This window comes from Dipteris shenzhenensis, chromosome 33, assembly GCF_047967505.1.
Source record: "Dipteris shenzhenensis isolate YYH24624 ecotype China chromosome 33, Dip_SZ_1.0, whole genome shotgun sequence".
Classification (NCBI taxonomy): Eukaryota; Viridiplantae; Streptophyta; class Polypodiopsida; order Gleicheniales; family Dipteridaceae; genus Dipteris; species Dipteris shenzhenensis.
In genome coordinates, this window is record NC_141628.1 from 27,592,973 (window position 1) to 27,602,456 (window position 9,484).

The following is a 9,484-nucleotide window of genomic DNA, read 5'->3' on the forward strand; positions in this document are numbered from 1 at the left end:
CAATGCTAAGGATAGCCCCAGGGCATGCCAAAAAGAAAAAAAGTGGAGCCCCTAAGTTCATGTTCTACTCTCTATGTTTAAGCTTAAACTATGGAGAGACTCCCAATTGTGAGGGGCAACGCCTTCCCAAGGCTTTGGCCTGGTGTTGTAGCATGTGTGTGTGTGAGTCTTCGAGGCGAACCTACCTTTAGCTTCTCTCTCTCTCTCTCTCTCTCTCTCTCTCTCTCTCTTTTTAGAGCGCTGACCCAATGCCAGCTTGTCTCCCTTCTCAAAACAACCCTAAGTGCCACTGCGTCATTTCTTTCACAGGCGAACACTTAGCAAGTTAGCTATGGCTTCCTCCGTGCACTTCTCTTCCTCCCTAATCCCCTCAGCAGCTGCTGAGCAGCAGCAGCAGCTTGCCTTATCGCCCGATTCTTCTTACTGCAATGGCCTTCGCCTGCCCCTCAGAGACGCTTCATCTCATAAGGGGGTTCTCAAAGCTGCCTCCAAGCTCAGCTTTTGTAATGCCGTGGCTGAGCCGTCGCTTCTCATCACCAGTGCGGCTCGTACTGGGCGATTTCACATGACTTTAGCTGCACCGGTTAAGCGTGGTACCGATGTGCAGTTTGATACCAAGGTCTTCAAAAAGGAGAAAGTAACTCTATCCGGCCGCGATGAGGCAAGCTTCCTGTTTCATGTTTCCTGTGGTCGTCATTTCATCTTTCTTCTCTCGAGCGGTGTAATAAGTCGATGTGTTCGTGTTTGCAGTATATTGTGAGAGGTGGCAGGGATCTATTTTCATTGCTTCCCGAGGCTTTCAAAGGTATAAAACAAATCGGAGTTATCGGTTGGGGCTCGCAGGTAAGCCCCGCATGAAAGCCATGGAAAAGTGTCGCGCGTTTTCAATAAGCATAGAGAGGAGGATTGCATTTCGCTTTTCCTTTATACGGTGGAGTAGACTGCTATCGTTTGCTGGTGGATAAACTGCGTCATTTCTAAATCTCCATGTATATCTGGGGTCCAGGCACCCGCTCAGGCGCAGAATCTGCGGGATTCGTTGGCTGATGCGAAATCTAATATAGTCGTAAAGGTAAATGTCTTCCTATATCTTGCTATATGACCCTTGGTCAGCACCAATCTTTAGAGATGGGTAGTATCGTCATTTGGCACATAAGACGAGCATGGTGTAGTCTGTCACATTGTATTTGACGGGTGATCTGATACTTGGTAAACTATTTGTTCACAGGTAGGCTTGCGGAAAGGTTCAAAGTCGATAGCGGAGGCTAGGGCAGTGGGTTTCACCGAGGAGGAGGGAACTTTAGGCGATGTTTTGGAGACGGTTTCTGAGAGTGACCTTGTGTTACTCCTTATTTCAGATGCCGCACAGGTAGAAAACCCCCGTCGTTGATGCATCATTTTCTAAATGCATGCGTGGTGGCGATGTAAGTGCTCCGCCCTTTTGTCGTGGGAATTAACATCTCTTGATTCATCATAAATCAGGCGGACAATTGCTCTCAAATCTTTGCTTCAATGAAATCAAGGGCGATTTTGGGACTTTCCCATGGATTCTTACTGGGCCATCTGCAGTCAGCCGGAGAAGATTTTAGGAAGGACATTAGTGTTATTGCAGTATGTCCGAAAGGCATGGGCCCTTCTGTTAGGCGGCTTTATGTGCAAGGCAAGCAAATTAATGGAGCAGGAATAAATTCCAGCTTTGCTGTTCACCAGGTCTAGATTTCTGTTCTCATTTTGCTCGTGTTGCTGTCTGTTCCTGTTGAACAAAGTTGGTTGATTGATTCTTACCAAGTGGCTGGTGGCTGTTTCTTCAGGATGTGGATGGACGGGCCACTGATGTGGCTCTTGGTTGGTCAGTAGCCCTTGGGTCACCTTTCACGTTTGTTACAACGCTGGAAGATGAGTATAAGAGTGATATCTTTGGGGAAAGAGGTGAGTTTGCAAATCCATGCAACCTGTAATTTCTGTCTTGGGTGAGGAAAGTTCATCCTTTTGTCTTCCACGCCCCACCCTTATTTTGCAGGTGTGGCTCTGTAGGTATACTTCTTGGAGCTGTACATGGTGCAGTAGAAGCATTGTTCAGAAGATACACTGAGGGTGGCATGAATGAGGAAGATGCCTACAAGAACACGGTTGAAGGAATTACTGGCATTATATCCAAGACAATTTCTACGAAGGTAACTTTCTCAAGCAATCTAATCTAATCGATCTGTCTTGCCTCTTAGCTGTCTATTCTACATTGGCTACATTAAGCCAGGAGTTTTTCTTTTTTAATGCTTGCAAGTAGTCCGCTCTCTTCAATTGAAAGCTACTGATTCTCTATTATGATGTTGATCTTTGTTTCTCAGGGGATGTTGGCTGTATATAATGCACTGGATGAACAAGGAAAGAAGGACTTTGAGACAGCCTATAGTGCCTCATACTATCCTTGCATGGATATTCTGTATGAATGCTATGAAGATGTGGCTTCAGGAAATGAAATTCGAAGTGTTGTCCTGGCAGGGCGTAGATTTTATGTGAGTGGAATGAGTGCTACTTTGATATTGAGCCAGTAATTATGTGCTGTACCGAACGAGTAATTGCGTGCTGTATGTATGTATTGAGAGTTCTTAATCAAGCTGCTGCTATGCAGGAAAAAGATGGGCTACCTGCATTCCCTATGGGAAAGATAGACAAGACAAGAATGTGGAAGGTGGGGGAGCGAGTTCGGGCGGTGAGATCAGAACACGATCTCGGTCCTCTTTATGGTTTCACTGCAGGGGTCTATATTGCACTGATGATGGCACAGGTAAGCAACTGTGTATGTCCCGTTGGTTCCGGTTACTGTGCACATCAAGTTCTGCTGCTGTTTACATGATTGCGATGGTGTTCTTCAGTAGAACCAGACTAAAACATTGATTTCACTTTTTTGTGATGTCATGGTTATACTTCATCTTTTGCCTTTGAGCATAGTATGAAGTGGGTGGCTGACCAGGCATTCGTTGTTTCGTTACCCTGTTCCAAATTTAGCGTTGCTTCTGTGTTTGATTTTGTAAGAATGCTCACGTTCTTGCCTGTGTCTTGGGCATCAGATCGAGGTTCTGAGAAAGAAAGGTCATTCATACTCTGAAATTGTGAATGAGAGTGTAATTGAGGCTGTGGATTCATTGAATCCCTTCATGCATGCTCGTGGGGTTGCTTTTATGGTGGATAATTGTTCTACCACTGCCCGCCTTGGTTCAAGAAAGTGGGCTCCCCGATTTGATTATATCCTAACTCAGCAGGTATGGACATGATTCTAAGGTCTTGTTTGCTTTAGGCAGAATGGTTGGTCTTTGTGATTTATGTAGTATAATTCTTTGTAAACTTTTGGACTTCAGAGGGAGCACATGGACAGTGGGAAAGTGCTTTGTAAAATAGGTGCAGTAGAATAAGGAAAGGATAGGAATTGGATTACCTTGCACGTCGTGTGAACACGGTTTCTTGTATTCTTCTAGACCACAGAAGTGCGACAGAAAATATCTTGTTTTATTTTCCTCAAGCAAACATATGTTCTTGCATTTATCCACTTGCTATGTCATTCTCGAATAAGGAAAGGATAGGAATTGGATTACCTTGCACGTCGTGTGAACACCGTTTCTTGTATTCTTCTAGACCACAGTAGTGCAACAGAAAATATCTTGTTTTATTTTCCTCTAGCAAACATATGTTCTTGCATTTATCCACTTGCTATGTCATTCTCGAATCTATATGTTTGCATGCTGGACTTTTTGAATTGGTTTCTTACTATCTTTTGTTATTTAGCAACAACAAATGAGAGAACTTTTCATTGTTGGAATTACTTTTCTGCAGGCATTCGCAGATGTAGATTCAAAGGTTGCTATCAACAAGGATCTAATTGGGAACTTTCTGTCTGACCCTGTTCACAATGCCTTGGAAGTATGTGCGAGTTTACGCCCTACACTCGACATATCAGTGACAGCTAATGCTGATTATGTTCGCCCAGAGCTCAGGCAATAGTATCATGCAGTGATGTGAATGTCACATTTTGCAAGCGTGCTGGTATATGATTGCATGAAAACATAGTTCCCTTTTGCAAAGTGGATACATTTTTATCCTGCAACACACTAGTATCCTATACCTTCATGGTCCAAAAGTCTGGCTATGATGAAGTTTGACATTGTGTTCAAGTCTGAAGTTAGACAGCTGTAAAGAGGTTTGAGATTCTCTTGTATGCTAATGTCATGCTAGGCCTAAAAATCTAATAATGGTAATCTACTTTGCTTACAGCTACACTGCTTTATCGAACATATTGTCCAAGCGCACGATTCACTCTGGTCTCATTTGGAGAAGACTTCTGCTTGATGGATGTCTCCTTAAAATAGCTTCTGCTACAGTTCCTTATGTAGATTTTTGGACTTAAGAACAGCAAACAATCTAAATTTGTACGATTGGATATATTCTAGTCTTAGAAAGGTATATGTTATAGTTCCTTTTCTGCCAGGCATTTAGGTGTTTTGGCTTTGTGATGAGATAGTACAAATTTTCTCTTGCCAGGCCTTAGGGTGGCCTTCCACTAAGCCCTACAGGGTCCTACACGACAATTTTTCATTGAAGTTACTTAGAGAAGTTGCTGCTAAGGTGGGTCACGTCACACCCAATGTCCTAAGTATCGCACATTGCTACGGACCACCCCAAGATTGCAAAGTTCAGAGGAGCAATAAGGCCATAGAAACAAAAAACTAGTTTCATTGAAATCCGAACTTTGAAACATTTCTAAAAGTAACATCAGTGCCAAGGAGACACTGTCCGTACCAAACTTGAGAAGAGTTGCACATTCGAACTTTCTATCTCAAGTTTCAACCTTCAAGCATACCTGCATACCTTTTTGCATTCAGCCTCTTACAGGCCGTATTTATGCATTTCCAGGGCCTAAAGGATATAAGGTGCTGAAAGTAGCTTCAGGTTTTTGAACTTGGGTCCTTTCTATTTTCGATACGTGTACGGTGATTTTGATTAAGACCTCCTGCAAGCCCTTCTTTCTCACCCCTTGTTATCCATCGAACAAAGCTTTCTTTTTCCATCTTTGCTTCCAATTCAGCATCAAGCCCCAAGCCCCAGAGTACTAAGCTATACAAACTCTTGATGGGATGCAAACTGACCTTCAAGGTGCATCCTCAAAGGCTTCCATAGCATCAATATCCTTCCTCTTGCTACAATAGCATTGGCTTAGATTTGTGCATGATCTGTTATCATTTAGTGAATCAGTCTTTGTTAGGCCAACTATGCCTGTGGTTGTGAGCAGCTCTGGCCTAGGCGAAAAGAAATGCGAAATAGAGTGTTGGACATAGCTTATGGCCAACATGTTTTGGCTTATAAATAGGTAGCTTAAGTCACAATGGAAAGTCACCCTTCGGTGTTTGTCTTATGTTTTAAGTCTTATGTTTTAAGACATGCCTAGAAATAGGAGAAGGCTAGTGTATGCCCTATGGTGGAAGGCTTGATTAGGGTACATGATGATAGTCTATTCTTAGTAAGTCATCTATGGGATCGTAGATGACTTACTTCACATGGGTACATCTTGAGTGCTCCTTGTCTTGTTGGCTTCGTGCGAATTGCAAAAATAGAGCTGGTTTGGTTGGTTGGTTGCTGTGGCAATTGTGGTTGGTCATTGATGAGTATCCATGTCGTATCTATTGCACATTTTTCTTGTAGAAATTGGCTCTACGCTTGTGTGATTTTGAACTAAGGCATCAGCATCAAGACAAGTTCTTGATTCTTGTGCTCATAGTTTCTGTTGGTGATTGCTAGCATGATTATGAAGCTACTAGTAAAAAGTGCTCACTCACTCACATGGTTATATTGACCTCTTGGGCATTCTATCAAATGTGCTCTTCTAAAGGCGTAACCACCTTACCTCTAGTTTGGTAACTCAATAGGATATAAAAGAGTGTCAAGGGTTCCAAATTTAGTGGTTCGAATGTAAATACCCTTCAAGATATATACTCTTGACTTGTTCAAGAACATGGAAAAAATACTTTTATAGACAAAAAGCTATTAAAGGTCTCCATTTTCTTTGTAACATTTGCATGGTTGTTGTTTTGACTCGTTAGAACTATTGGCTAAATGAAATTCAAGCATACAGCTCTATTAAAAAGTATACTTTTAGTAGTATCAATTTTTTAAATCATAGTTTTAGTATAGAAAATAAAATTGGGTGGAACTTTCAGTATTCAAAATTTCTTATCAAGTTGGTTGTGGAAGCTAATTATCAAGTTAGTCACGGAAACCAATAGTGGATATTATACTTGACGTGCTTATTGAAATAAATGTGTCAACTATACTTTTTGTGGTTAAAACTGGTCATGATGAGTATTCATGTTATTTTAAGAGAGATTGAGCAGAATGGAGCTAGTGATGAAGCTTATTTGGTGCATGAGAGTGGCTATGGTGATGTCTCCAAAGAACAACTAACTGTTTGTGAATTTGCTTATTGATGGTAGATTTTGGAGATTCTTAACTTATGATACATCATCATCGGTGGTTGATGAACTTTTGTCCTCTTCTTATAAGAAAGCTTGTTTATTAATCATATTCTAGTTTCTAGTCTTATGGATGGTGGAATTTCCAAGTTGTTTGATTCATACTTGTATTCTTGGGGTGGTGTCAAGAGAAGGTAACTTTTATGAGTTGATATAATTAGGTTGTATTCTTGGGGTGGCACCAAGAGAAGGTAATTTGTGTAAGTTTAAGTAATATTCTATGTTCTTAATTTCTTCACTTTCGACTTCTTTAGTTTCAACTTCAAACTTCTTCTGCTTATGTTTCTAAACTTCTGAACTTATCTTTCCAATATGGCTTGCAATCAATCCACTGATGAAGGAAACTTTCTTGTTGACGGTTTCAAATTTGTTTCAAACATGAGATACATTGTTGACAAAGCTTCCAATATGCGAGTTCGTGTGAAAGGGAGAAATTAGTTTCTAAGATATGACAAACGCGTTACTTAACCTCCACTTGAAAGGGAAAAACTCGTTTTCAATATGTGAGTTCTCAAAAATTCGTTTCCTATATGCGAGTCATAATTGTGCTGCGTTTGAGTTTGCGACAGCGCCCTCTTTTTTGCTTTCGTGAATTTCGATTGTTCCGTAGACTCGTAGCCTTTATAGTTCTCCAAGTTAGGGTTGCCATGGTCAATCTTCTATTTCATCAACACATTTAAATCCAACAAAACGTGCCCATGATGAGCCAAATAGGAGCCCAAAAAGAGTTTTCATTGGTTATTAATTAATAAGAGTGGGGATTGTACTCGGCTTGCGTATGATCAACGTAGGTTTTCTCATGAAAAATTATGACGGCGCGATTGGGACTCTAGAAGATTCTTGGTTCACGAAATTTCCAACCGCCTCAATCGTTGATATCAGGTTGCCTCTGCAAGCGAGTGAGATAGTGAGGGAGAGAGATTGAGGCGAGGAGAGAAAGGAGTATAGGGCTGAGTGAGGAAGTGAGAGAGGGGGCGTTTGAGCGGAGTCAGAGGGGTTGAGGGAGAGGACGAGAGGGGGCGGGGTCGCTGAGCGGAGGAGGGGGAAGGCTGAGTGAAGCATGCCAGAAGCGCGGCTGATTGAGGCTGGAGAGCGGGAAGGGGTGTAGCCGAGTCATGGAGGCGTGCTGAGCAATGGAGGGGGGAGAGAGAGAGATTAATGTTAGGTGAATTTTTACCTTACCACTAAGAGAGGCGGCAAACACTCTTCTTCCTGTCATGGGAATTTTGTTCGTGAAATTTGAAAAAAAACCAAAAGATTCTACGGCATTTTACACCCGACTCTCCTTTATTGTTGGGAGATCCTTTCTCCCAGGAAGAATCTATACATTTATTTGAATCATTTTCTGCTATTCCCGCTCCAGAAGAGACTCGTAAGTGGTTCTTCCAATTATTGGGGTTAGATTCCCACGGAAATGAGGGGGAATTTTCTATTCTACACGCCTATTCACAACTAATAAATGAATCAAGAATCTGAGTAATAAAATAATGTGCTTCTCGTTAGTTGTGAATTTTTGAATCAAATAGTAATCCAATTGAATAACTACTCTTAGGAGATAGTCTAGTAGTCCAAATTAGATCTCTCTGCCAACTCTGAACTCACATTGGTGACTGCTTTGCACATTATAAATTAAAACAAGGTGGGGATCCCACTAAGGCCACTCATCTTGGAGTGTCATTAAAAGTGTAAGTGTAAATTTGCACGATAAATATTTTCAATAACTTGTAAAATTATAACAATAGGTTTAAATTGGAAGGAAAGGAAAAGGGTTAGGTGTAAATTGGAAGGTAAGGAAAAGAGAAAAAGCAAGTGAAGGTGAAGCAATACGGGGAAAGGTGATAAGAGAGGAGAGAAAAGGGGTGTTAAAAGCCCTTAACTACTACTAACCCACACTTAAACCATGTTGACCAAATACACACAAAACAAAACTTAACTCTTAGTGGGTAGTTTGGGAGTCCTTACGTAAGGGTGCATTCAAGTAAAAATGTTGAGAGCACCAATCAATTGTATGGTGGGGATGGGTGTTGCACTCCAACAACCACAACACTTCTATGAGCATAAACAATCTGTTCATGGTGTACTACATCTGTGTTGTGAAAGGTATGAAAAAGAGCATCCACCATGAATATTTAGGTTCTTGCCCTCTAGCCTTTACCACTATTACAATTCCAAACTGAAGGTATGGTTGGCTGAAGTTAACCATTGATACCCACTGTGCTCCAATTGTCATGTCTCAAACAATTGCATGGTATTCGCTATGTAGCAGACATCAATATGTCCATAATCTTTTCCCGTTGTAGGGGAAGAAATAGGGTCGTGATTTCACTTGAGAGTCAATCCACTATGTGCATTGAAGATTTTGAAATGTCTAGGTCACGTATCTCATTCGCCAGTTCAATTATCATAGCGTCGTATCCAGGGCTAGTCTTGTTTGGGTTGAAGTTGAAATTTGTGAGGGAGAAATTCTAAACAACCTTCGCGAAGACATCGATGTGAGTATCCTGTGACATTAAAGCATTCGGAACAATTTACAAACTGTCGAAAACTAGTGGTGTTAGGAACAAGGACACGAAGATAATCACACTTTGCACATAGATCATAATAGTTTGTGTCTACGAGAGTTGTGGAAAGTAGAAGGGCACAAGAGAAAACAAGGTAGAAAGAAAAACAAGTAGAGGATGCAAATGTTCCCATGAAGTGAAGAGAAGAATGTGAGAATGATCTTTGGAGTCCCATAGAGCAAATAATAGATAGTCAGACAAGTTTTACAGGGCTCGCAAATCTTTTCGCCAGACCATTTGAGTGTATGATTGGATGCTTGTGGTTTCTTTTCTTTTTCATTCTACATTGGTGGACACAATTGTTCGTGCAAAGGGGTTGTGAGCATTATCGTATTAGTAATTTGTACAGTGAGGGAAACAAGCTTGACTTCTTTTGTCGGAAGGCCTGTTGCAACACAAAAAACG

The 9,484-nt window shown here is 41.3% G+C and overlaps 1 protein-coding gene across 1 annotated transcript; it reads left to right on the top strand.

Moving 5' to 3' along the window:
- The first annotated feature begins 278 nt into the window (after positions 1–278).
- On the top strand, positions 279–4,308 carry LOC147879911 (ketol-acid reductoisomerase). The gene is made up of 11 exons (XM_087371404.1): positions 279–661; positions 751–843; positions 1,007–1,072; positions 1,229–1,369; positions 1,483–1,710; positions 1,812–1,929; positions 2,035–2,174; positions 2,346–2,513; positions 2,630–2,785; positions 3,069–3,260; positions 3,829–4,308. Exons 1-11 carry the CDS (start codon positions 332–334, stop codon positions 3,994–3,996), a joined length of 1,800 nt encoding a protein of 599 aa, XP_087227530.1. The 5' UTR covers positions 279–331; the 3' UTR covers positions 3,997–4,308.
- Positions 4,309–9,484: the final 5,176 nt, after the last annotated feature.

Coding starts and splice junctions, on each gene's coding strand:
- LOC147879911 (XM_087371404.1), top strand. CDS start 332: ATGGCTTCCTCCGTGCACTTCTCTTCCTCCCTAATCCCCTCAGCAGCT. Junction 1,711..1,811: donor CCAGCTTTGCTGTTCACCAG/GTCTAGATTTCT, acceptor CTGTTTCTTCAG/GATGTGGATGGACGGGCCAC. Junction 1,930..2,034: donor TGATATCTTTGGGGAAAGAG/GTGAGTTTGCAA, acceptor GTGGCTCTGTAG/GTATACTTCTTGGAGCTGTA.